This window comes from Mustelus asterias, unplaced genomic scaffold (genome assembly GCF_964213995.1).
Source record: "Mustelus asterias unplaced genomic scaffold, sMusAst1.hap1.1 HAP1_SCAFFOLD_47, whole genome shotgun sequence".
Lineage (NCBI taxonomy): Eukaryota > Metazoa > Chordata > Chondrichthyes > Carcharhiniformes > Triakidae > Mustelus > Mustelus asterias.
This window is the reverse complement of record NW_027590122.1, coordinates 2,088,294-2,115,616: the sequence shown is the minus strand read 5'-3', so window position 1 is coordinate 2,115,616 and position 27,323 is coordinate 2,088,294. Positions and strand designations below refer to the sequence as shown.

At 44.5% G+C, this 27,323-nt stretch overlaps 3 protein-coding genes and 1 pseudogene across 3 annotated transcripts; 2 read left to right on the top strand and 2 right to left on the bottom strand.

The window, feature by feature from the left end:
* Positions 1–834: 834 nt before the first annotated feature.
* On the bottom strand, positions 835–1,723 carry LOC144483184 (uncharacterized; annotated as a pseudogene).
* A 4,565-nt stretch (positions 1,724–6,288) lies between these two features.
* Positions 6,289–16,035, top strand: LOC144483183 (uncharacterized). The gene is given in 5 exon segments (XM_078201976.1): positions 6,289–6,796; positions 6,799–7,210; positions 11,991–12,215; positions 14,248–14,316; positions 15,801–16,035. Coding segments are annotated over 5 exon segments (1,449 nt in total).
* A 1,761-nt stretch (positions 16,036–17,796) lies between these two features.
* On the top strand, positions 17,797–19,011 carry LOC144483181 (uncharacterized). The gene has a single exon (XM_078201975.1). It carries the CDS (start codon positions 17,797–17,799, stop codon positions 19,009–19,011), a length of 1,215 nt encoding a protein of 404 aa, XP_078058101.1.
* A 5,930-nt stretch (positions 19,012–24,941) lies between these two features.
* LOC144483180 (uncharacterized) lies at positions 24,942–25,900 on the bottom strand. Its single transcript, XM_078201974.1, has 2 exons — positions 25,415–25,900; positions 24,942–25,376 (listed from the first exon to the last, which is right to left on the bottom strand). Exons 1-2 carry the CDS (start codon positions 25,835–25,837, stop codon positions 24,942–24,944), a joined length of 858 nt encoding a protein of 285 aa, XP_078058100.1. The 5' UTR covers positions 25,838–25,900.
* Between the last annotated feature and the right edge of the window lie 1,423 nt (positions 25,901–27,323).

Genomic DNA, 27,323 nt, shown 5'->3' with positions numbered 1-27,323 from the left:
TTAGGGTTGAGCAATGAGTATGGACAGAGTAAATAGTCAGAAACTGTTCCCACTCAAGAGAGCACCAAGAACTAGGGCACAGATTCAAAGTATTTAGCAAAGGAGTAAGAGTGACGGGAGTAAAAATGTTTCACTCAGAGGTTGGTTGGAGTCTGGAACAAATTCACTGAGAAGGTCGTGGAGGCAGGTTCTATCGAGGTATTGAAAAGAAAATTAGGTTGCTATCTGAAAAGAAAGAATGTGCAATGTTACGGGAATAAGGCAGGGAAGTAGGACTGGGTACAATGCCTTTCAGAGACCCAGGACAGACTCAATGGGCTGAATGATGTCCTTCTGCGCTGTGAGGATTCTGTGTTTCTGTCAGCACAGACCCCACATCATCAGCATTGGAACTGAAACTCCCATCATTACATCAACACCAGAACCACGATGAATTTCAGAAAACTGGGAAATCTTCCAAAAGGCAATTGATACCAACATCAGGTGGGTTTAACCAAGCACCCAATGTCTTCAATAGATTGATAGGATTGATGAAAGTTCAGAGTTTAATCCGGAGAAGATGAATCAGAGAACAGAAATAATCTTGAGTAAGAAAAGGCCCAAATAATGGCACTGTCAAAAACAGGAGATCAATCATTCTCCTCTTATTATTGGAGAAATCCAAAACACTGTGTTTGAATCAAAGCTGATTTAATCATTATTTACATACAACATCACTGCACACACCAGCTTTCATGCTTATTAATATCAGCAGCAACAAACTCCAACTGTCAGAATGAACATGGTTCAGTCCTGGATGTGATTAACAGCAGATTCTAAATCCAATCCCTTCCGTTACTTGTGAACTCGCTGGTGCCTCAGCAGTGTGGATGAACGACTGAATCTCTTTCCACACACCGAGCAAGGAAATGGCCTCTCCCCTGTGTGAACTCGCTGGTGTGTCAGCAGGGTGGACGACTGAGTGAATCCCTTCCCACACACTGAGCAGGTGAACAGCCTCTCCCCAGTGTGACTCCTTTGGTGATTAAGTAGGTTGGACACCCAAGTGAAGCCTTTCCCACAGAAAAAGCAGGTGAAGGGTCTCTCCCTGGTGTGAGTGAGTTGGTGCATCAGCAGATCCGTCTGGCTTTTAAAGTACTTCTCACAGTCAGAACATTTAAACAGCCTCTTATCAGTATGAACAAGTTGGTGTGTCAGTAGGTTGAATGAACGGGTGAATCCCTTCCCACACACGGAGCAGGGGAACAGTCTCTCCCCAGTGTGAGTGCGTTTATGGTTCAACAGATCATTTTTCCTTTTATAGTTTTTCTCACAGTCAGAACATTGGAAAGGTCTCTCCTCACTGTGGATTCGATGGTGTGACAGGAGGTGGGATGAGTTTGTGAAGTCTTTCCCACAGACGGAGCAGGTGAATGGTCTCTCCCCAGTGTGAACATGCCGGTGTCTTAGAAGGTGGGATGAGTTAGTGAATCCTTTCTGACACACAGAGCAAGTGAATGGCCTCTCCCCAGTGATGAATATGTAACTCAGATGGGTAATCAAATCCCTTCCCACAGTCTCCACATTTCCACGGTTTCTCCCCAGTGGGACAGCACTTGTGTTTTGACAGGTTTGATGAGCGACTGAAACCTCGTCCACACACAGAACATGTAAACACCTTCTCCCCATTGTGAACGGTGCTTTTTGATTCCATGTTCAAAAGTCGATGATGTTCAGGCCCTGATGAGTTGAGTGTCTGTCAGATCCTGATGTGATGTTTGATCTGAGTTTCCCACCTACAAATCATCCTCTTCTAATATGCTGTAAAATTAATTCAAAAAGGAGAAAAAAACAGTGATAAACACAAAGGTAGGTTGTGAAATTGAGCTGAATGAATCCGGTAATTTGTGGAGCCGGCACAAGGAAAAAGTGACCACGAAAGCTGCTGGATTGTGATTAAAAACTCAAATGGTTTGCAAATGTCCTTCAATTCAGGAAACCTGCCACCCAGTCCAGATCTACACAAGAATTCAACCTTAATGGGAGGAGAAAGATAGAGATGAAACAGGGAGGGAATGAACGGTAAGGACTTTATACATCTACAACTGGACAAGAACTTTGACAGAACCTGCCAAATCACAACCTTCACCAACTCAAAGGATGCAGGAAAACTATCACCTCAAAATGTCGCTTTCAATCTCAAAACAACTTGTAATCCTGAGGTAACCTGTAACCTCCTGCATTTAAGGGGCAATTTAGCCTGGCCAATCCGCCGAACCTGCACACCTTTGAGGTGTGGGAGGAAACCGGAGCACCTAAAGGAAACTCATGCAGTCACAAGGAGAACTTGCAAACTCCACACAGTCACCCAAAGCTGGAATTGAACCCGGGTCCCTGGTGCTGTGAAACAGCAGTGCTGACCACTGTGCCACCCTGTGCCACTGTACTATTGTTGCACAGAAATAAGTTTTAGGATTTTGGCCGAGTGATTGTGAAGGCAGAGCAGTAAACTACCAAGTCAGAATAGTGTGTGATTTTGAAGAGTAAATGCAGGTAGTGGGATTTCCATGGACAAAATGCCCTTATCCATGTTGGAGAAGAGGTTTGTAGTTTTGGAAGCTGCTGTCAAAGGAGGTTTAGCCAATTGCTGGTAATTCTAGTAATGTCCATGTTCCAATTATTAATTTGAAAATTTTCTAAATGTAAATTTAATGAAAATCCCCAACAGAACTACTTTTTCCTTACTTGAAACACAGCTTTAAATGGTCCGTTTGGTTCTAGATTCAGTTCCATGAGCAATGCCTTCAAATAAACAAAATCAAAACACTGCAGCTGCTGGAAATCTGAAATGAAAAGAGAAAATGTTGGAAATACTCATCAGGTTAGACAGCATCTATGGAGACAGAAACAGAGTTAATGTTTGCAGTCACTGACGCTTCTCTAATAAAACACATACCAATAGCTGCTGTTTAACGGGGCCGTGGATCCCACAATCCCCTGTGCCCCAGAAACAGCTCTATCCATCATACACATTTCCCATTATGACACTTCTATGTCAAGAGGGCGAGCTGTTTAAAAGTCATTAAGTTCCATTTTTGCGTGTTGATGTTCATTAAAGATAAGGATCGATTTCCCCCTCATTATGTATCAATTTCAGATACTTCGGTTGAGAATTTCCATTCCCCTACTTTCTGGTGGATAATGAATGCCTTGAGTACTTAGATTACAGTATAATTTGATTCCTAATTTTATTGACTGCACCTCTATCCCTAATTTTCACATCGCAGCAAAAAAAGCTCACTGTTCACAAATGAGGAGTTTCGATGGCGTGCGCTTTACCCATCATTCCTCGCGGTGGGGAATGTCCCCTATCCACAGCACGGGAGGGTTGTGCATGCGCAGTTCGGCAGTGTGTGGCGCATGCGTAGCGTGGATGATGGCAATGGGGAGCGACATTCCTCTGTCTCATCAGCAACCGGTAAGGATGCGGATACATGGAGGGAGGATTGGAACCGGCAGATGGACGGAGAGGGTTTCTAAATATCTGCTGAAGGTCTCAAACCTCTAATAGTAATCCGCAGGTCCCGTGTTTGCAGCTTCAGGTCTTTTTCCCGGGACGAGGCTCAGGTTAACAGCCGCCATCTTGATTCAGCAAGGAGCGGAGCGAATGCGCTGGTGTCTTGGTGACGCAACAGTGAGTGGGTGGGGCTTAGGCATTTTCTGCTCCCAACCGGGTCCTAGTGACCGGAATGCACAGAAATCTGAGCAACAGGTTTTAAACAGCTTCACCCACTCCCAGGCTGCAGCTAATGTTTGCAGCCGAGAGGAGTCCATGGGCCATGTACATACTCCAGAAGTTGTTTATTCCTGTTTGATGCAAAAGTGGTAAGAGAATTGTGGCCAAGCCATGGCTTACAAGGGAAATTAGAGATAGTATCAGATTCAAGGAAGAAGCATTCAAATTGGCAAGAAAAAGCAATAGGCCCGAGGATTGGGAGCAGTTTAAAATTCAGCAAAGGGGGAACCAAGGGATTGATTAAAAAGGGAAAAATGGAGTATGAAAGTAAGCTAGCAAGGAATAGAAAAACTGACTGTAAAAGTTTCTGTCGATAAAGAGAAAAAGATTGACAAAAACGAATGTTAGAAATGGGAGAATTCATAACGGGGAATAAAGAAATGGCCGACGAATTAAATTTGTACTTTGCTTCAGTCTTCACAAAGGAAGACGTGAATAATGGACCAGATGTGCTGAGAGAAACATGTTTTAGTCAGGGGCTGAAGGAAATCAGCATCAGTCGAGAAATGGTTTTGGGGAAATTGATGGGATTGAAGGTGGATAAATCTCCAGGTCCAGATAATCTTCATCCCAGAGTACTTAAGGAAGTGACCCTGGAAATAGTAGATACATTGGTGGTTATTTTCCAAAATTCTTTGGACACTGGAATAGTTCCTGCAGATTGGAGGGTAGCTAATGTAAGCCCACTATTCAAAAAGGGAGGGAGAGAGAAAACAGGGAACGAGAGACCAGTGAGCCTAACATCGGTACTGGGGAAGTTGCAGGTGTCTATTATCAAGGATTTCACAACTCGGCATTTGGAAGGCAGTGGTATAATCAGACAAAGACAGCATGGATTTACAAAAGGGAAATCATGCTTGACGAATCTATTGGAATTTTGTAAGGATGTAAGTAGTAGAGTTGACCGAGGAGAACCAGTGGATGTGGTTTATTTAGACTTTAAGAAGGCTTTCGACAAGGTCTCACATAACAGACTATTTTGTAAAGTTAAAGCACATGGGATTGCTGGTAATGTCTTGAGATGGATAGAAAACTGGTGAGCAGATAGGAAACAAGAGCTGACATAAATGAGTCTTTTCCATGGTGCCCGTGTCCTTGTGTCTCTCTCGGTTAAACAATCTGTTCAAGCCTTGTCGACACAAAGAGCTTGTGTATTGTTTCTCAGTGAGGGAATCAAGGTTTATGGGGCAAGGTGGAAAAGTGGAGTTGGGGATTATATTAGATCAGCCATGATCTTATTGAATGAGATCAAACAGTGTCATCACTGATCAGTCAAGAGGTGTTGTGGACCAGGCCCAATTTAAGATTATTAATCAGACTCACAATGTGGCTCACTTATGCTGACTAGAAGATCCATATATCCCGACTCGGGGTCTGGTTCACTCCAGGCAAAAGCAACTTTCCAGGAAGTCTTGCTACAGCTGTACAAGGGATTGTTAAGACCACACCTTGCGTATTCTGTACAGTTTTGGGCTTCTTCCTTCAGAATGATATACAAGCATTGGAAGCAGTTCATAGAAAGTTCACGAGGCTGATTCCTGGGATGAAGGGTTGTCTTATGAGGAAATGCAGAGCATGTTGAACCTTAGCTCAGTGGAGTTTAAAAGAAAAAGTAGTGACATTATTGAAACAAATAGGATTTTGAGGGGGTTTGGTAGGAGCTGCGAGGTGGATGTTTTCTCTCATGAGGAAATCGAGAACAGTTTGAATAGATGGAGATGAGGAGGAGTTTCTTCTCTCAGAGGGTTGTTAGTCTTTGGAATTCTGTTCCACAGAGAGCAGCGAAGGCTGGGTCATTGAATGTATTCAAGGCTGAGTTGGACAGATTTTTGACCAACAGGGAAGTCAAGAGGAATGGGTAACTGGCAGGAAAGTGCAGTTAAAGCCAGATCAGGTCAGCCATGGTCTCACTGAATTGCAGAGCAAGCTTGATGGAGTAAATGGCCTCCTTTTTACTCCCATTTCTTATGATCTCTGCCTCCAGGACAGCAAACAATGAGCATGGATCTGGGAGCGTGTATATTAGGTACAGCAAAGTGAGAATGGAGGGAGTGTGTGTGGAATGGAGATTTACAGATTTTGGGGAATGAGAGAGGAAAGAATGTTCCATGGAAACTCGAATTGTCTGTTCTGAATGTCTATCCTTTACTGATACTAATGATCTTTGTAAACTCCTTCTCCAGAATATTAGAAGGCGAGGATTTGCCTCAACTCAAGATCTGACAGAATCTGCAATTCACTTGACCTGAATATCATCGGACATTGAATCTAAAAGCAGAAATATTGGTTGTTCTGTCTGCTTCAAACTTCAATGTGATTGGAAAAGCACCGAGATGTACACACACCCAAGTGAGAGTGTTCCGGTGCACTGACTGGAGAAAGCTTTAACTCGCTATACAGCTCCACAAACATATTAGACCGTTCACAGCGTGCAGAGACTGTACAGGTGTTCTGTGTGTGGATGAGGCTTCAACTGACCATCCAACCTGGAGAGACACAAGGACACCAGCGCCATGGAAAAACCATGGAAATGTGGGGACTGTGGGAAGAGATTCCAATCCCCGTCTGCACTCGAGAAACATCGACGCAGCCACACTGGGGAGCGCCCATTCACCTGCTCCAAATGTGGGAAGGGATTCACTCACTCATCGGCCCTCCTGACACATCAGCGAGTTCACACTGGGGAAAGGCCGTTCATCTGCTTTGTGTGTGGAAAGCGATTCTGTGATTCATCGGCCTTATTGGCACACCAGTATGTTCACACTGGGGAGAGGCCATTCACCTGCTCTGAGTGTGGGAAGGGATTCAGTCAATCAGCCAACCTTCGGGCACACCAGCGAGTTCACACTGGGGAGAGGCCATTCACCTGCTCTCAGTGTGGGAAGGGATTCACTCGGTTGTCCAACCTGCAGACACACCAGCGAATTCACTCTGGGGAGAGACCGTTCACCTGCTCTGACTGTGGGAAAGGATTCAGTGATTCATCCAACCTGCTTACGCACCAGCGAATTCACACGGGGGAGAGCCGTTCACCTGTTCTGACTGTGGGAAAGGATTCACTAATTCCTATAACCTGCTGAGACACCAGCGGATTCATACTGGCGAGAGGCCATTAACCTGCCCTGCTTGTGGGAAGGGATTCATTAATTCCTACAACTTGCTGATACACCAGCGAGTTCACACTGGGGAGAGGCCATTCCCCTGCTCTGTGTGTGGGAAGGGATTCACTCAGTCATCCAACTTGCTGACACACCAACGAGTTCACTCTGGAGAGAGGCCGTTCACATGCACTGAGTGTGGGAAGGGATTCACTCAGTTATCCCAGCTAATAACACACCAGCGAGTTCACACCGGGGAGAGACCATTCGCCTGCTCTGTGTGTGGGAAGCGATTCACCCAGTCATCTAGCCTGCTAATGCACCAGCGAGTTCATAAGTTGGATTCTGTTGTTATTGCTGCTGTTAATCACATCCAGGACTGAACCATGTTCATTCTGACAGTTGGTGAAGTGGGAGGGTTGGAGGGTTTCTTTCTGCTGGACTGGCCGATCTCACAACTTTGCTTCCAGTGGGCTGATGCTCTTTGAGCCTGGGAGAGCACATTTCCACTGAAATGATTCACAAAAACTGACAAATTCATTAATTTTATCCTGGATAGTAAATAATGCTTTTCTTACCACTACAGCTAGATCCAAACTAAATATGTTTGTCTCAGTTCCATTGAATCTGTACCCAGTGCATCCATGTCCTAAATGGAGATCACTAATTTGGCAGAGTTCCCAGTGTTGTGTAACCCTGGTTTTAAACAAGTTGAACATAATCTTCCTGCTTTTAAATTCTATCCCTCTGGAATGGAACCCTATCTATGGGCCCTACACTTTAGGAAAGATGTGAAGTTCTCAGAGAGGGTGCAGAGGGGATTTACGGGAAGGAAACCAGGAATGAGGGACTTCAGTTAGTTGGAGAGGCTGGAGTAGCTGAAATTATTCTCTTTAGATCACACAGTAATAGGGACAGGCCATTTGGCCTATTGAGTCCAGGCCAACTCTGTAGAAAAAACATTCCGTCCCATTGCCCTGTTCTAGTGCCATAATCTGCAGATTTATTCCCCTCAAGCGTCCATCCAATTTCCTTTTGATATCGTTCAGCCTCTGCTTCCACCCCCTCATATTCAGCGAGTTTCAGTTCATTATCAGGGTCTGTTTTAAAATGTTCTTCCTTACATCCCCTCTGCATCTCTTCGCCAAACCTTAAATCTGTGCCACCTCATCCTTGTACAACCAGCCAATGGCAACAGCTTTTCTTTCTATCTGATCTAAACCTGTCATAAATTTCTACACCTCTATCGAATCTATCAAACCAAGAAAAATGTTTGTCTCTTCCAAATTTCAGACCTGGACATGACTGTGATGGATTTTGTAAATTTATTTTGTAGTGTATTGGAAAAGAAGTTGCAGGCAGTAACTCAAACTAGATCTCACATCAAAATCTGACTGAGTCACTGTTCAACAGGACCTGGATATTGAGTTCCAGATCATTACCACTCACTGTGTAAATGTTTTTTCCTCCAACCTCCTCTGTAGATCTTGCTCAAAATCTTAAAACTGTGTCCGAAGCTGATGAGAACAGCTTTTCTTTATCTATCTTCTAAAATCTGTTATAAATGTGTACACCTTCATCAAATCTCCCCTCAATCTACTTTGTTCCAAGGAGAACAACCCCAGTTTCTCCAGCCTAACATTGTTGTTAAAACCCCTCATCCCTGGTATTATTCTGGTAAATCTCCTCTGCACCTTCTCAAGGGCCCTCACTTCCTAAAGTGTGGTGATCAGAAATGGACTCACGACTCAAGTTGGGGTCTAACTGGTCCCAGAGGAAACCAATGCAGACAGGAGCATAACATACAAACTCCACACAGTCACCAAAGGCCAGAATTGAACTGGCAGTGTGAGGCAGCAGTGCTAACCACTGTGCCAAAAGCAGGAGGTCATTTGATCCATTGTGCTTATGCCAGCTATCCGATTAATCCCATCGCTCTGCAATTTTCTTAGCGTTTACCCATTTAAAGCCCCCTCCCTTTATCTGCAGTCACAAAGTTTAATAATAAAACCCCAGTCTAAATAACATGTATCTGACTGACAAATGTTGAAGTGTTTGTTTGGAGCCACAAGTTTCAAGTTTCCATTTGAGCTTCGGGAACCTTTCTGCCCGTCTTGCTTCTTGTGTCAATGACAGCCGGGCGACAGAGCTGAGGGCTGAATTTAGCTGAGAATAACAGGGCCTGAGTCCCAGTTGGGAACCTGGGTGTCACACTAAGAGTGAGGCAAAAGGTGCTGGGGAACTGACTGGAAAAGGCCTTTAACTAATTGGGGCATGGGAGGGGTGACTGGGACATGGTGATATGACCCCCAGGGTTCAGTGTCCCTGTGTCCAAAGCAAGGGACCATGGGAACAGATTACAGAGGAGCTGAAGAGAAACATTGTTCACACCTTTTTACCCTTGGCTTTGATCTGAAATAATTTTGTGTTTTTAACCATGTTCTGCTTCATGAATAAACTCTCAGGAATAACATTTTATTTAGCTGGGCTTTTCATGACTAAGTTTATGTATTTTAGAGAAAGCGGGTGAAAGGGGTTGGCAGGCTCATTCTCACCTTCGAAGGTAATTGGTAAAGAGGGCGAGGAGGGAGATGAGATTGTATTTTTTTGAGGCACCAAACACACACAGCTCGGTGTATGGAACCAGTAGAAATGGCAGAGGTGCTCAATGAGTATTTTGCCTCGGTTTTCACAGAGGAGAAGGACCTGGGTGGATGTACTGCGGGCTTGTGGTGGACTGAAAGGATTGAGTATGTGGACTTTAAGAAAGAGGTTGTGCTGGAATCTTTGAATGCCATCAAGATAGATAAGTCGCCGGATCCGGATGGGATGTACCCCAGGTTACTGTGGGAGGCGAGGGAAGAGATTGCAGAGTCCCTGACGATTTTTGCGTCGTCGATGGAGACGGGAGAGGTGCCGGAGGATTGGAGGATTGCGGATGTGGTTCCTATTTTCAAGAAGGGGAATAGGGATAGCCCAGGAAATTACCGACCGGTGAGTCTAACCTCAGTGGTTGGTAAACTGATGGAGAAGATCCTGAGGGACAGGATATATGAGCATTTAGGGAGGTTTAGTATGCTCAAGAATACTCAGCATGGCTTTGTCAAGGGCAGATCATGCCTTACGAGCTGGTGGAGTTCTTCGAAAATGTGACTAAACACATTGACGAAGGGAAGGCGGTAGATGTGGTTTATATAGATATTAGCAAGGCGTTCGATAAGGTCCCCCATGCAAGGCTTCTAGAAAAAGTGAGAGGGCATGGGATCCAAGGGGCAGCTGCCCAGTGGATCCAGAAATTGCTTGCCCAAAGGAGGCAGAGAGTGGGTATAGATGGGTCTTTTTCTAAATGGAGGTCGGTCACCAGTGGTGTGCCCCAGGGATCTGTTCTGGGACCCTTGCTGTTTGTCATTTTCATAAATGACCTGGATGAGGAAGCGGAGGGATGGGTTGGTAAGTTTGCCGACAACACGAAGGTTGGTGGGGTTGTGGATAGTCTGGAGGGATGTCAGAAGTTACAGAGGGACATAGATAGGATGCAAGACTGGGCGGACAAGTGGCAGATGGACTTCAACCCAGATAAATGCGTAGTGGTCCATTTTGGCAGGTCAAATGGGATGCAGGAGTACAATATAAAGGGAAAGACTCTTAGTACTGTAGAGGATCAGAAGGACCTTGGGGTCCGGGTCCATGGGACTCTGAAAGCGGCCCCGCAGGTGGAGGAGGTAGTTAAGAAGGCGTATGGTGTGCTGGCCTTTATCAATCGAGGGATTGAGTTTAGGAGTCCGGGGATAATGCTGCAGCTATATTAGACCCTCGTCAGACCCCACATGGAGTACTATGCTCAGTTCTGGTCGCCTCACTATAGGATGGATGTGGAACAGATTGAAAGGGTGCAGAGGAGATTTACAAGGATGTTGCCTGGATTGAGTGGCATGCCTTATGAGGATAGGCTGAGGGAGCTTGGTCTTTTCTCTTTGGAGAGACGAAGGATGAGAGGAGACCTATAGAGGTGTATAAGATGTTGAGAGGCATAGATCGGGTGGACTCTCAGAGGCTTTTTCCCAGGGTGGAAATGTCTGCTACAAGAGGACACCAGTTTAGGGTGCTGGGGGGTAGGTACAGGGGAGATGTTAGGGGTAAGTGTTTGACACACTTCTGTTAAAATCCTGGTTGATTTGTACAAATAGAAAATCACTCTCTTTCTCTTCTTCTGCTTCCAATCCTCTCTCCCTCTTCTCCCCTCATAGAGATCATAATCTTGTCTCGGCTCAGATGGGGGTCAGCTTCCCTTCCCTGAAGGTTATTAATGAGCCAGTTGGGTTTTTAACAATCCAGCAGTTTCCATGCTCACTTTTTCCTTGTGCCAGCCCCAAAAATTGCCATATTTATTCAGCTCAATTTCACAACCTGCCTTTGTGTTTTGTGGATTCTCTCACTTTTTTTTCTGTTTTAAATTCACTTGACAGGGTCTTAGAAGGGGTGGTTTTGCAACAGGGAAACCGGAAACCAAACATCATATCGGGATCTGACAAAGTTGCCCAAATTATTGGAACTGAATATCATCAAATTTTGAACATGGAAAGAAAAAAATCCCTGTTCATACTGGTGGGAAATCGTACATGTGTTCTGTGTGTGGACGAGGCTTCAGCCAATCTTCTGGCCTGTCGAGACACAAGCGTATTCACACTGGTGAGAAACTGTGGAAATGTGGGGACTGTGAGGAGGCATTTGGTTACCCGTCTGAGCTGGAAACTCAGTGACGCATTCACCTGCTTTATATGTGGGAAGGGATTCACTCGGTCATCAAACTTGCTGACGCACCAGCGAGTTCACACTGGAGAGAAGCTGTTCACCTGCTCCGTGTGTGATTCATCCAACTGGCTGAAACACCAGCGAGTTCATACTGGGGAGAGACCATTCACCTGTTCTGAATGTGGGAGAGGATTCACCCATTTATCCACCTTGCTGAGACACCAGCGAGTTCACATTGACGAGAGACCTTATAAATACCCGGAATGTGGGAAGTGCTATAAAGGTTCCTGGGAACTTACGTCCCCTCAAAGTGTTCACACTGAAGAGAGACTGTTCAGGTGCTCTCACTATGGGACTGGGTTCAGGCAATCATCTCAACTCACTGGACACCAGTGTATTGACACTGGGGAGAGGCCATTCACTTGCTCTGAGTGTGGGAAGGACTTTATGCAGTCATCCACCCATCTGAGACATCAGCGGGTTCACACTAAAGACAGACTTTTCAAATGTCCGGACTGTGGGAAGTGCTATAAAGGTTCTGAGGAACTGATGTCCCACCAACATCTTCACAATGATGAGAGACCATTCAGGTGCTCTCACTGCGGGACTGGGTTCAGACAATCATCACCCCTCACTGTCCACCAGCGCACTCACATGGGGAGAAACCATTCACCTGCTCCAAGTGTGGGAAGGGATTCATTCAGAAATCTCACTTGCTGAAACACCAACGAGTTCACAAGTAACTACATTGATTGGATTTTCCTGTTAATCTCATCCACGACAACCATCTTCAGTGGAGTCTGTTTCTGTTCATGTGAATAAACTCCAGGCCTGTTACAGTTAATATTGTTGATCAAAGGAAAATAAATCAGTTTTGTCTGAAGCACACAGTGCGGTAAATCTTTTTAATTTCTCATTCATGTTAATTTCTTTGGAAGGGCTCTCCCTCTCCCCTGTCTCCTTCCATCCTCACCTCCAGTAACAAGTGTGAGGAGCTCATGGAGCTTCTTTGTCACTCAGATTGAGACAAATTGATCAACTACCTCTGCTGCTTCCCTTCCTTCCATTAGCCCATTGAGCCAGACTTTATAGAAAGTTCCTCATCCAAGTCCTAACCCCAGGTTTCTCCAGTTTCTATCCTATATCTCACTTATGCCCTCTCAGAGCACATACTGTCTTCTGTTGTATTGACCCTATTCCCACTAAACCACCGAGCACCCACCTTTCCCATGTTAGCTGATACTGTTTGCAGCTCTCAATCTCTTTTAATTCTGTCCCTCCTCCCTTCAAATTCACCACCATCACCCATCCTAAAAAATCAATCTGTGACCACACCGTTCTCGCCAACAACCGCTCCATCTCATATCACTTTTCTCTCCCAAGTCCCTGAACTCGGAGTCCCTCTGGGATCTATCCATGGCCCCTCCTATCTCTCATCTACATGCTGCCACTATGTTATATCATTCAAAAGCACCGTGTTTGTTTTCACATGCACACTGGCAATGCCCAGTTCTATCATAGAGTCCATGCAGTGCAGAAGGAGGCCATTTGGCCCATCGAGTCTGCACCAACTCTGAGAGAGCATTTTATCAAAATTCATTGATTGTGACAAGGCAAGTTGACAAAGCTGTTTTTTTAAAAAAGCTAATGGGGTCCTCAGTTTATGAATGGAGGTATGGAGTGCAAAGCAGGGAGTTATCCTGAATCTTTATAAATTACTGATTACCCAGCAGTGAGGAAAATTGATCAGGTACACCCTGCATACAAAAAGCAGGACAAATGCTACCCGGCCAATTATTGGTGCATTCAACCTCCCTTGATCATCAGTAAAGTGATGAAAGGGGATATCTGCTGTTAAGTGGCACTTGCTTCAGAAGAAACTACTCACTGATGGTCAGTTTGGGTTCTGCAAGGGTCACTGAGTTCCTGACCTCATTACAGCCTTGGTTCAAACATGGAGAAAAGAGCTGAACTGCCTCATAGAGGTGAAAGTACCTTATTGTATCAGCTGATGTTACTACTGGCAATGTCAGATTCCAGGATGGAAGATGGCTTGATAGATCCTCACTATTATTTTGTTTAGATAGCTGGATGAGCAGACAGAGATTTTTGGTAAACTTTTATTAAACAAGAAAACATTAAGTAGAATTAACTCTCCTTCACCCCAGCAATACCTTGACAGATATAAACAGATTTCTACCATTACACAAGTTACAAACTTTATCTTACACTCAAATATTCTCAGTAAGTTCACAGTCCATGCAAACCAATCGGTGAAATGTGGCCAGACACCCCACACTCTGAAACCAAGTGACAGATGTCACCGAATACAACTTCTCTGGATTTCTCATCATTTCCCCAGATGGTTGTCAAACTGTGAGCCAACTGATCTCACTGAAATTCTGTCTTCCACACGAGCATTTCCAATCCCACACTCTCGAAGATGACACTTTGGAATCTTCTCCTATACAATTCTTTCTATTGGATGCCTTCACCAAGGATCCACCGCCAGGATTTCAACTTCTTTCTGTATTCGTCTGGCCTCGATCTCCATGTGCATTCAAGCTTCCAAACAATCTCTCAGGTACCCAACCACGCTAACAGAACACACTTGTTTCACAGGCTAGATTCAGGTGTCAGCAACTTTTTGATCACCTTGGATCCCAAAAGGCCAGTATACAGGAACAGCAAGTAATTAGGAAAGCTCATAGAATGTTATTGTTCATAGTGAGGGGAAGTGATTACAAAAGTAGGGAGGTTATGCTCCAGTTGTACACACAATTGGTGAGACCACATCTGGAGTGTTGTGCACAGTATTGGTCTCCCTACTTAAGGAAAGATGTAAATGTGTTGGAAGCAGTTTTGAGAAGGTTTTCTAGACTAATACCAGGAATAGACAGGTTGTCTGATGAGGAAATGTTGGACAGGTCAGCTTGTATCCACTAGAGTTTAGAAGAGTAAGAGGTGATTAGATCAAAACCTGAGGGTCTTGACAGGGTGGATGTGGAGAGAATGTTTTCTTTTAATGGAGAATCTAGACCTGGCAGGGGTGGAGCATATGTTTACAAATAAGAGTTTGCTCATCTATGACCAAGATTACTAATGTTTTCTCTAAGAGGGCTGTGAGTCTCTGGAACTCTTCCTCAAAAGACAGTGGAAGCATTGTCTTTGAATAAGTTAAAAGCACAGTCAAATAGAATCTTGATTTATGAGGGACTGAAAAGTTATTAGGAGTAGCCAGGACTGTGGGGTTGAGGCTAAAATCAGATCTGCCATGATCTTATTGAATTGTGGAGCAGGTTGGAGGGACTGAGTAGCCTACTCCTAGTTCATTCGTTCATATATTCTTATGTCTCTTTCCCTGGAAATCTCTCTCTCTCTTGGGAATGTGCATCACTCAACTTTTCCATTCGCACTGATGATTGAAATCTTTTTGAACAGGGCATCATTGTTCCCCTGACATTTGATCACTGATGATAGTCGTGTCCAAATGAACCAAGATATTTCTGACTGAAAATCCTTCCATTCTAATCCCTTGTAAATAAAAACATCTATCAAAGCAATGAATGTAAGCACAGGATAGAAATTTGAAACTGATATTCTGGTTGTCACATAACCTTCTCCTCCCTTTCTGGAAAGCATTCTTTCTGGTTGTATCACAACTTGATATTGCTCCTGCTCTGTCCAAGACCACAAGAAACTACAAAGGGTCATGAAAGACCAAATCCATCATGCAAACCAGCCTCCTATCCATTGACTATGTCTACATTTCCCACTGTCTTAGAAAAGCAGCCAGCGTAATCAAGGACCCCACGCACCCTGGACATTCTTTCTTCCACCTTCTTCCATCGGGAAAAAGATATAAAGGTCTGAGAACATGTATAACCAAATCGAGAACAGCTTCTTCCCTGAGGCCATCAAACTTTTGAATGGAACTACCTCACATTAATTTGATCTTTCTCTATATCCTAGCTATGACTGTAATACTACATTCTGCACCCTCCTCTTTCCTTCTCTTTGTCAGTAAAACGTACAAGAAACAAACTTCTCACTGTCTACTAATACATGTGACAATAATAAATCAAATCTAATCAAATTTCAAACTTTAAACATCTGCCTCCTCCCTATCAATTGTAAGCCTAATTCTTTTGACCATCCTCCTTATTTTTCCCCAGTTCTCCCCCAAGGACGCTGCTGACTCTGGGGTTCAGTTTCACATTGAGCTATTCCACTCCCCAATATGTCACCCAGGTGTCTAAATCTTTACACCTGAATTTTGCTAAGGCGGCTTCGCTATCAATTCCAGTGACTACCCAGATGTACATCATATCTGGATGGGGTCACTTCGCCTCCTCCCCATCCCATCCATCGCAGTCCCAGGTGTTTGGAGACTGGGCTCCGGCCGAGTAATGGCGGCCGCGGCTCCCACAATCCCCCGCGCTGAGGAAATCGCTCTATTCGCCGGGTGGGACTGCGCATGATGAACCCAGAGAAGTGCTGCGCATGTGCGGAGGATAGCGTTTCCCATTGGCCAACAACTGAGAGCGACCGGGGTCAAAGTGTCTCCCACTCACTTCCGCTGCACCACTGTCTTCATGAGGGGTATTGACCAATGGGAAGAATTGGAGGACCGGAAGGACACTGGTCCTCCAGCCAATCAGAGTGCGGGCTTTGTGACAATGCAGATTGGATTTCAGACAGACTGAAACCTCTTCCTACATGTGAGTAAAACACTTTGTTTTCTTCTCTCCTTCTTTTTCTCATTCTGGGGTTAAATTGGGGACTTGCAGCAACTGAAGGGAAAGGAAGTGAATTCAGGGAGGCTGCAGACTCTGGAAAGGTTGGCCCAGGTATCTCTCTCCTTCTTAAAGACATTGCCATCCTTTGCTTCCTCAACTTGGCACATTTATTTGTCTGGTTAAGAGGATGGTCTCTTTCCTAATGTTCACAATTTAAAGGGGTGATTTCCCGAGGAAATAGCTGAAATTTAAGGGGCAGTAAATTAATATAGGACAGAGATGTGTGCAGTCTTGTAATATGGTACAAATTAGATATATTATGCATGATCCAGTAATAAAGTTCATTTTTTATTATTTTTAGTTTTGTTAATACTGTAACTAAGTAGTTTATTTTCAGTAATCGGGTTATTGTATCACACAAGGAGTCCATTCAGCAACTCAAGTCCATGCTAACTCTCTGCAGAGCCAACTAGTCAGTCCCATTCCCCCATAAGTTCATAAGATAGAGGAGCATAATTAGGCTATTTGGCCCATTGAGTCCGCTCCACCATTCAATCATGGCTGATATGCTCCTCATCCCGTCTGTATCCCTGTTCCCCTGCCAGTCTATTTTGACTGCCCATCTAATTTCATTTTGAAATATTGAATGTATCAAAATGCACCGCCCTCATAGCCAAACAATTGATATTCAAGAATGTTCACTGTTGAAATAATGTTCTATCTCATAGCCTTGCTGTACTTCTATTTATTAAACTGGTCCCCTATGTTACATACATTTTACTTCACTAAGTATATTTAGGTATTTAGACTGGCAGCCTGCATGAAGATATCTCAGTGCTGGAGAAGAAGCAGTGAGTATGGATTTGTTGATCAGCATGAATCAACACCTTCAGGAGAATTGGAAGGGTGTATTATACATACAGCAGAGTGAGGAGACAGGGATAGGGTGTGGGATGGAGATGTAGTAGGGTGTGGGATGGAGATGTACAGATCGAGAGGAACGAGAAAGGAAGAAATGTTCCACAGAAACTAGAATTGTCTATTCTGAATTTCTGTTTGATACTGACAGTGATGACTTTTGTAAACTCATTTTACAGGAAGTTATAAGGGGAAGATTTGCTGCCAGCAATCTCAAAACATGTTAAGGCTTAATAGAGTCACTCAAATGATCAGAACCTGAATATCATCAGACTTTGAATCTAGAAGAAGAAATATTTATCTGTTTTTTCTGTCACATCAGTGTGACTGGAAAGGCACCAAGAAACACAGAGCTGAGTGAGAGTGTCCAGTACACTGACTGTCAAAAGACCAGTTACACAGACTGCAAAAATATCACATCATTTACAGCGGGGACAGACAGTGCACATGCTCTATGTGTGGATGAGGATTTAACTGATTGTTAAACCTGGAAAGACACAAGGACATCCACACCATGGAGAAACCGGGGAAAGATGAGGATTGTGGTAAGGAATTCCATATCCCGTCTGCACTGCAAACTCATCAACATATTCGCACTGGGGAGAGACTGTTCCCCTGCTCCAAGTGTGGGGAAGGAGACTGCTCCCCATCTGCCCTGAAGATTCATCAATGCAGCCACACTGGGGAGAGGCCCTTCATCTGCTCTGAGTGTGGGAAGGGTTTTCTCCAGGCAGCCGACCTGTGGAATCACCAAGCAGTTCACAGTAGGGAGAGGCCGTACACCTGCTCTGAGTGTGGGAAGGGATTCACTCAGTTATCCCACCTGCTGACACACCAGCAAGTTCACACTGGGGAAAAACCGTTCAACTGCTCTGAGTGTGGGAAGCAATTCAATCATTCATCTGAACTTTTGAATCACCAACAAATCCACACCGGAGAGCGACCATTCACCTGCTCCGACTGTGGAAAGGGTTTCACTCAGTCATCTCACCTGCAGATACACCAGCGAGCCCACACTAAGGAGAGGCCTTTCAACTGCTCTGAGTGCGGGAAGTGTTTTATTCAATTATCACACCTAGTGACTCACCAGGAAGTCCACAGGAGGGAGAGGCTGTTCCCCTGCTCCGAGTGTGGGAAGCGTTTTATTCAGTTATCACATCTAGTGACACACAAAGGAACACACACAAGGGAGAGGCCATTCAGCTGCCCCGAATGTGGGAAACGTTTTATCCAATCGTCACACCTAATGTCACACCAGGGAGTTCACAGCAGGGAGAGGCCATTCGTCTGCTCCGAGTGTGGGAGGCGTTTTATTCAATCATCCCACCTAGTGTCACACCAGGAGGTTCACACCAGGGAGAGGCCATTCACCTGTTCCGAGTGTGGCAGGGGATTCATTCAGTTATCCGACCTGCAGAATCACCAGCAAGTTCACACCGGGGAGAGGCCGTTCACCTGCTCTGAGTGTGGGAAGGGATTCACTCGTTCAGCTAACCTGCAGGCACACCGACGTGTTCACACCAGGGAGAGACCATTCACCTGCTCTGAGTGTGGGAAAGGATTCGCTCTTTCATCTTATCTGCAGAGTCACCAGCAAGTTCACACCAGAGAGAGGCCGTTTATCTGCTCTGAGTGTGGAAAGGGATTCATGCAGTCATCCCACCTGCTGACACACCAGCGAGTTCACAAGGATTCACAAAGGGATTCACTCAGTCATCCCACCTGCTGAGACACCAGTAAGTTCACAAGTGATGACAGTGGTTGGATTCTGCTGTTATTGCTGCTGTTAATCACATCCAGGACTGAACTATGTTCATTTTGACAATTGGTGAAGTGGGAGGGTTGGAGGGTTTCTTTCTGCTGGACTGGCCGGTCTCACAACTTTGTTTTCAGTGGACTGATGCTCTTTGAGTTTGGGAGAGCACATTTCCACTGAAATTATCCACAAAAAAAAAGCTGATGAATGTGCCAACTCGACACAGCCACCCAAGGCCGGAATAAAACCTGGGTCCCTGGGGCTGTGAGCCAACTGGTCTAACCACTGTGCCACCATATCATGGACCCCAAGCAAAACTGGAATCAATGGATATCAAGGGGCAAACTCTCTGCTGGTTGGACTTATACCTGGCAATTAGGAAGATGGTTGTGGTTGTGGAGGGTCAGTCATCTCAGCTCCAGGACATCAATGCAGGGATCTCTCAGGGTAGTGTCCGAGGCCCAACCATCTTCAGCTGCTTCATCAATAACCTTCCCTCCGTCATAAGGTCAGAAGTGGGGATGTCCGCCAATGAATACACAATGTTCAGCACCATTTGTGATTCCTCAGATACTGAAGCAGTCCATGTCCAAATACAACAATATCCAGGCTTGGGCTGACAAATGGCAAGTAACATTCATGCCACATAAGTCCGAGGCAATGACCATCTCTAACAGGAGAAGATCTAACCATCACCCCTTGAGATTCAAGGGCATTACCATCACTGAATCCCCCTTCCACTATCAACATCCTGGGGGGTTACATTGACCAGAAACCCATAGATACTGTGGCTACCAGAGCAGGTCAGAGACTGGCAGCCCTGAGGAGAGTAACTCACCTTCTGACTCCCCCACCCAAAGCCCGTCCACCATCTACATGACACAAGTCAGGAATGTGATGGAATACTCTCCACTTGCCTGAATGAGTGCAGCTCCCAACAACACTCAAGAAGCTCAAAACCATCCAGGACAAAGCAGCCCCACTTGATCAACACACTAACCACAAACATTCACTCCCTCTACCACCGACGGACAGTAGCAACAGTGTGTACCATCTACAAAATGCACTGCAGGAACTCACCAAGACTCCTTAGGCAGCATCTTACAGACCCAGAAACATTACCATCTAGAAGGACAAGAGCAGCAGATACATGAGAATATCACCACCTGGAAGTTCCTCTCTAAGTCACTCATGTCAGGAAAACAGAGATAGTTTTAAGTGATCTATGTTTCTATTGTTAAATATTAGAAATAAAGTATAGATTTAAGTAAGTTTGATTTAGTGTTTCTGTGTAGGAAGAGGAGAACTTTGGTTGGATTAATGTTGAACAAAGGTGTTTGCATGTGTGGGGGATAGGTTTCAATTGAAATTGTATTCCTGTTGTGCTGAGAGAGTTTATGACGTGAAAAATAAACGTGAAGTTGGAGAAGTAATGCATTGTTGCATAGCAACCAGGGGCACCTTTAGGGTGAGAAGGTTTTTGAGTGTAGTATTAGTTGAATTTATAGTCTTTGGTCGTGACTTTTAAGGGGCGTCTTGACAAATACATGAATAGGATGGGAATAGAGGGATATGGTCCCTGGAAGGGTAGGGGGTTTTAGTTCAGTCGGGCAGCATGGCCGGTGCAGGCTTGGAGGGCTGAAGGGCCTGTTCCTGTGCTGTAATTTTCTTTGTTCTTTGTTCTATAGCAGTTGGGGTGAGGAAACGAGAGAGTGAGAAGCTCTCAGCTCTACTAGAAGCAGGAAAGCCATACAATGGAGTAATGTGTGCGAAAGCAAGCTCCAGAGGAACTAAAGGACAGTTAGTTTGAGAAACCCGGGAATGGAAAAGAAGCTCCAGGAATATTGAAGAAAAAAAGGAACAGCATTGTCTTTTGAACAGGATACTATTCATGGAAGTTAAACTCAGACCTGGGAAGAAAAGAACTGATGAGGTTGGTGACAGACAAGCCGCATATCTGAATAGTGGGAAGGTTTGATGTCCTTAAATCCAGATTTTGAAGCAATTGTATTCTGTTACGGACTGATGATCTGAGTTTATGCAGAATTTTGGAAGCATGTTGCAATTCAAGGCAAAGGAATTCTGAGAGTTAAAAACCTAGAGGCAGCTTCTTGCTAAAAGAGTGGAGAGAAAGGCTTGTTTGAAAGGATAATTGGAAGACCTGGAAGTGGATCTTTGTTGAAAGCAATGGAGAGAAACTTGGTTTGGAAGGAGATATTAACACGTGTCTTTCTGAGAGCGGAGTTTGAAAACACTCGAGACAATCATCTGGGGGGGAAATTTGAGGAGAAATCCACAGAGGATCGATTGAGTTGCACCTGCCACTTGGTTTCAGAGTGGGGGTTGTCTGATCACAGCTAACCTGTGGGTTTAAAGGAACCATGTGTTTACTGAGAACATTATAGCATAAGGAATTTTAAATCTATGTTATCCTTGAAATCTGGATACATTTGTGAAGGTAAGTGTGAGTCAAGGAGTATTTTGTTATCGTCAAACTCTTCGTGTTTAATAAATATTTTATTAAAAGCTAATTGGCAGTCCTGTGATTCTGTTCCTTTATGTTTTCTACAAAAAGTAAAAGTTGCGGTCTTTTGAGCCAGTGTTCCATCCTGGAATCATCCTGTCCAATTATAACATCAACTGGGATCGTAACACTCACCATCTTGACTTCAAAATATATCGCTGTTCCTTTGCTGTCACTGGACCAGAATCCTGGAGCTTCCTCCCAAACAAGTGTGGGTGTACCTACATCACAGGGATTGCTGTGGTTCTAGAAGGCAGCTCAACACCACCTTCTCAAGGCAATTTAGAAATGGGCAATAAATGCTGACCTAGCCAGTGAGGCCCACCTTTTATTATTCTGTGGGCTTTGACCTCTGTAAACGAATAAAAAATAAGTTGTAATGCCTGTTTTTAGCCCATTGAATTTGATTTCAATGACAGCATTGTCTTCTCCCTTGTTTTTATGTCCTGGGCCTATTACACGGTTATACTTGAAGGAATAGAGCCAGCCTGACTCCACTGTGTTACCTCTGACACCGTTATCATTCCCCAAGCTGCTACAGACAAGTTCATTAGCTCAAACAAACACATCTTTCTCACAGTATGAGGCCAGTTTCCTGCACAATTTAATTCATTTTGCAGACATTGCTAATTCCAGCAAGGCTGCGACTTGACTACATTGACCAGTATGCTTTGCACATTGAACCCACAATGCAGTTCTTCAGATATGCTCAGTCTGGGTTCTTCTATCACCCTCGATATTCCATGTTACCACCATGAGAGACTCGACACAGAGCGTTACACCACAACCCGTGAACACTGATTAATATAAAATAAATAAAGTTACAAACTGACTGCACATTAAAAAGGTCCATAATACATTGGTTTCCAATAGAGCCATTGTAATAAAAGCCAATGAAGTTATGCTGAAGCTTTATGAAGCACTGTTTAAACCACAATGGGAATATTGTGTTCATATCCAGACAGCACGCTTTAGGAATGGTGGGATGGTCCTTGAGAAGGTGTGGAGGTTCACCAGAATGGTTCCAGCAATGAAGGATTTTAACTCCAAGGTCAGGTTCGAGAAGTTGGAGTTATTCTCCCTGGAATGAAGGAGGCTAAGGGAAGATCTGATAGAGGTGAACACTATTATGACAGGTTTAGATCAAGTGGATACAGAAATTGGCCACGATTGACAGAGACTGCTGGAGGCAAGGCTATTGGTTAATATAACTTTTTATTGCACCTTCTTCTAAATATGTACAGCACAAGGCTCAGCATAGAACCATCTCTCAGCAAACTCTTATCACCTGATCTTACATCACTGGGTAGAATATTTACAAATTTAACATTAACCCTTTACACTGCACCAAGTCTTCAGTCAGCCTCCTAACATCCCCTCAGTGCCAGTTGTCTGATTTATCAATTGATGTTTCTGAGATTCACCTTGGGACACTCTCCTACATTGAAGGTCTGATGTAAACAAAAGTTATTTTAAAAATCTCATTGTAACAGACTGAGGAAGTCAGGATTAAAACAATATCTGGGTAAATGGAGTTAGGTCACAGATCAGCCATGACCTCAGTGAATGAGAGAACAGGCTTGAGGGATAAATGACCTCCTCCTGTTCCTGGTAAACTTGGACTCAGACACCAGCTGATGAATGGAAAGTGATGGGAGACCTGGGGAGAAGAGACTTCATCAGAAACCAGCACTGGAGCAGAGTTAGAGAGTGGGAGAATCCTGGGGAGAAACTACACAGGAACTGGAGCAGGTTGTTCAGCCCTTCCAGTCTGCTCTGTCATTCAGTTAGACCCTGGCTGGTCAATTAGTTTATCATCAAGATTTATTTGATTCTATTCTGTAGATTAAGCTGCAGCTCAGTTTTTTGGGAAATTAACATCAGCAGAAACAAACTCCAACTATCACAATGTGAACATGTGAATTAGGAGCAGGAGAAGGCCACTCGGCCCCTCGAGCCTGCTCCACCATTCAATAGGATCCCGGCTGATGTGATTGTAGCTTCAACTCCACTTTCCTTCTTACCCCTCACACCCTTTGACTCTCTTGTCAATCAAGAATCTATTAAATTCAGACTTCAGAATATTCAGTGAGCCAGCCTCCACCACTCTCTGTGGAAGAGAATTCCACACTGTAACAACCCTCTGAGAGAAAAGGTTTCTCCTCATCCCAGTCTTAAATGGGAGACCCCTTATTTTTAAACTGTGCCTCTAGTTCTCCTCTCTCGACAATCAACATCCACTCTGTCAAGTCCCCTCTGAATTTTATATGTTTCAATCAGATCCTCTCTCATTCTTCTAAACACCAATAGATACAGGCCGAACATGTCCAACTTTTCCTCGTATGATAACTCCCTCATCCCAGGAATCAGTCAAGTAAACCTTCTCTGAACTACTTCTCACACAAGTCCTCTCTTAAGTAAGGAGACCAAAACTGTACACCGTGCTCTAGATGTGCTCTCACCAATACCCTGAACAAATATAGCAAAACATCCCTGCAATAAACAACAATTCATTTACCTTTCTAATCATTTGCTGTGTCCACACACTAACGTTTCCTGATTACAGTACCAGGACACCCAGATCCCTCTGTACCTCAAAGTTCTGCAATCGCTCGCTTTAAATAATCAACTGCTTTTCCATCCTTCCTGTCCAAATGGACAAGTTCACATTATCCAAAAATCTTGTTCCAGCTGCCAACCTTTTACCCACTCACTGACCCTATCTATATTACTTTACAGGCTTGTTATGGTCATTCACATCTCACTTTCCTACCTACCTTTGTGTTATCAACAAATTTTGATCCTGTCATCCACATCATGAAAATAGTTTGTCAATAGTTGAGGGCCCAGCACTGGTCCCTGTGGCACTCCACAGGCTACATTTTGCCATCCCAAAAATGACTCATTTCTCCCTCCTGTTTCCTATTAGCTCATCAATCCTCTATCCATGCTAATATAAAGAATCAAAGTGGATGGGATGCTAATATGTTATGCCTTATGCTACAAATTCTTATTTAGTGTGGTGAACTTTGATGTGGCACCTTGTCAAATGCCTTCTGGAAATCTAAATACACCACATCCACAGGTTCCACTTTATCCACATTGCTTGTTACTTCCTCAAAGAAATCCAATAAATCAATTAACATGATTTCCCTTGCACAAAACCATGTTGACTCTGCCTGATTGCACAGAGATTATCTGTGTCCCAACCCAGTCTCCTTAATAACAGAATGAACATGATTCAGTCCTGCATGGGATTACTTATTTACTAATTACTTAAATAATAGATAGATAAATAAATGAACATGATTCAGTCCTGCATGGGATTACTTATTAATTACTTCAATAACAGATAGATAAATAAATAAATGAACATGATTCAGTCCTGCATGGGGTGAGCAGCAACAGCAGAATCCAACCCCTGCAGTGACTTGTGAACTTGCAGGTGTCTCAGTAGATTGGCTGACCGAGCAAATCTCTTCCCACATACGGAGCAGGTGAACGATCTCTCTCCTGTGTGAACCTGCTGGTGTCTCAGCAGGTGGGATGACTGAGTGAACCTTTTCCCACACATGGAGCAGGTGAATGATCTCTCTCCAGTGTGAATTTGCTGGTGTCTCAGCAGGTCCTTAGAGCTTTTAAAGCTTTTCTCACAGTCAGAACACTTAAAAGGTCTCTGATCAGTGTGGACTAGTTGATGTGCAATGAGCTGGGGTGGCTGAGTGAATCGTTTCCCACATGTGGAGCAAGCGAAGGGTTTCTCCCCAGTGTGAATTCGCTCGTGTATCAGGAGCTGGGGTGAATCAGTGAATCCCTTCCCACACACACACAGCAAATGAATGGCTTCTCCCCGGTGTGAACTCGCTGGTGTCTCAGACAGTGGGATGAATGGGTGAAACCCATCCCACACACCGAGCAGGTGAACGGTTTCTCCCCAGTGTGAACTCGCTGGTGTGTCACCAAATCCTGTTTACTTTTAAAGCTCTTCTCACAGTCAGAACACTGAAATGGTCTCTTATCAGAGTGAACTCGCTGGTGTGTTTGCAGCTGGGATAAACGTCCGAATCTCCTCTCACACACGGAGCAGGTGAATGGCTTCTCCCCAGTGTGAGTGCGCTGATGGACTTGTAAATCATTTTTACTTTTAAATCTCTTCTCACAGTCAGAACATTGAAATGGTCTCTGATCAGTGTGAACAAGTTGGTGTGTCAGAAGGTGGGATGACTGAGTGAATCCCTTCCCACACACTGAGCAGGTGAACGGTCTCACCGCCATGTGAGTGCGCTGGTGTCTCAGGAGGTCCTTTGTGCTTTTAAAGCTTTTCTCACAATCAGAACACTGAAACAGTCTCTGATCGGAGTGAACTTGCCGGTGAATCAGGAGGCTTGATAAAGCATGACATCCCCTCCCACACTCAGAGCAGGTGAACGGCCTCTCTCCAGTGTGAACACGACGATGAATATCCAATTCGGACGGGTAATTGAATCCCCTCCCACAGTCCCCACATTTCAATGGTTTCTCTGTGGAGCGGGTGTCCTCGTGTGACTCCAGGTTGGATGATGAGTTGAAGCCTCGTTTACACAGAATATGTGTCGGGTCACTACTCACTGAGAATGATGTGATTATTTTTCAGACTTGTTAAACCACTTTCCACATTCAGCACATTCGAAACTCACAGGTGTGTGTGTGTGTGTAGGTGCTTTTTCAGTCACACTGATGTTTGAAATCTTTGCCCGCAGACAGAATGAACATTTCTCCTTCTGGAGACAAAGGCTGACGATATTCAGTTTCTGATTAATCAAATCACTGAAACAGACCTTGATGTGAAGTTTGGTTCGAGTTTCACATCTGTAAATTCTCCTTCATAATACCCTGCAAAAACAATTTACCAATACCATCACTGTCAGTGCAGGATAGAAATTCTGAACAGACAATTCATAGTTTCTCTGGAACATATTTTCCTCTCTTGTTCCCCCAAATCTATAAATCCCCGTCCCACACACTCTCCCTCCTCCCCTGGGCTGAAATCCAAACCCATCTCAACATCTCCACCATTTCTTCCCTCCACTCCCAGTTTTCTCCCTCCCTCTCCTGTCTGGGTTCAGTTCTTGATGTGGAAATCTCACTAACTGTCCTGGCTGGAGACAATACACATCTCTTTAACCTGTGCTTAACCCTCTCTCCACTCACATTGTCTGTACCTTTAAGACTTGATTACCTGTAAAGACTCACATTCCAACCATTATCTTGTAAATTGAGTTTGTGTCAATATATATGCCCCGTTTATGAACACAAGTCCTACTCACCTGATGAAGGAGCAGTGATCCGAAAGCAAGTGGCTTTTGCTACCAAATAAACCTGTTGGTCTTTAACCTGGTGTTGTGAGACTTCTTATTGGGTTCAGTTCTCCAGCTCCTGTCTGCAGACTGACAATAAAACCAATGGGTCTTATTGGGGGTGTTGGGGCCTCCAGCGGGTGTTTGTGAATCCTCCCCGCCCACCTCCCAGGGTTTCCTTCCTTCCCAGAGATCAGAGTCCTCATTGATTTGAGGCCAAAGTGTAACCTCTTATTTATTGTCCCCCTCCCCCATCCTCTGATGTGAACCATCCTCCAGTGGCTGAGCCAGGATGGGGCCGTTAACCTGGGCCTGTTCCCGGGAGGGAGAAGCCCCGCAGCTGCAAACCAGGGAGCTGACAATGATTCTGAAGGGTTTGCGGATCCACAAAGTGTTTCCAAATCCTCCCAGCCACCGCCTAACGC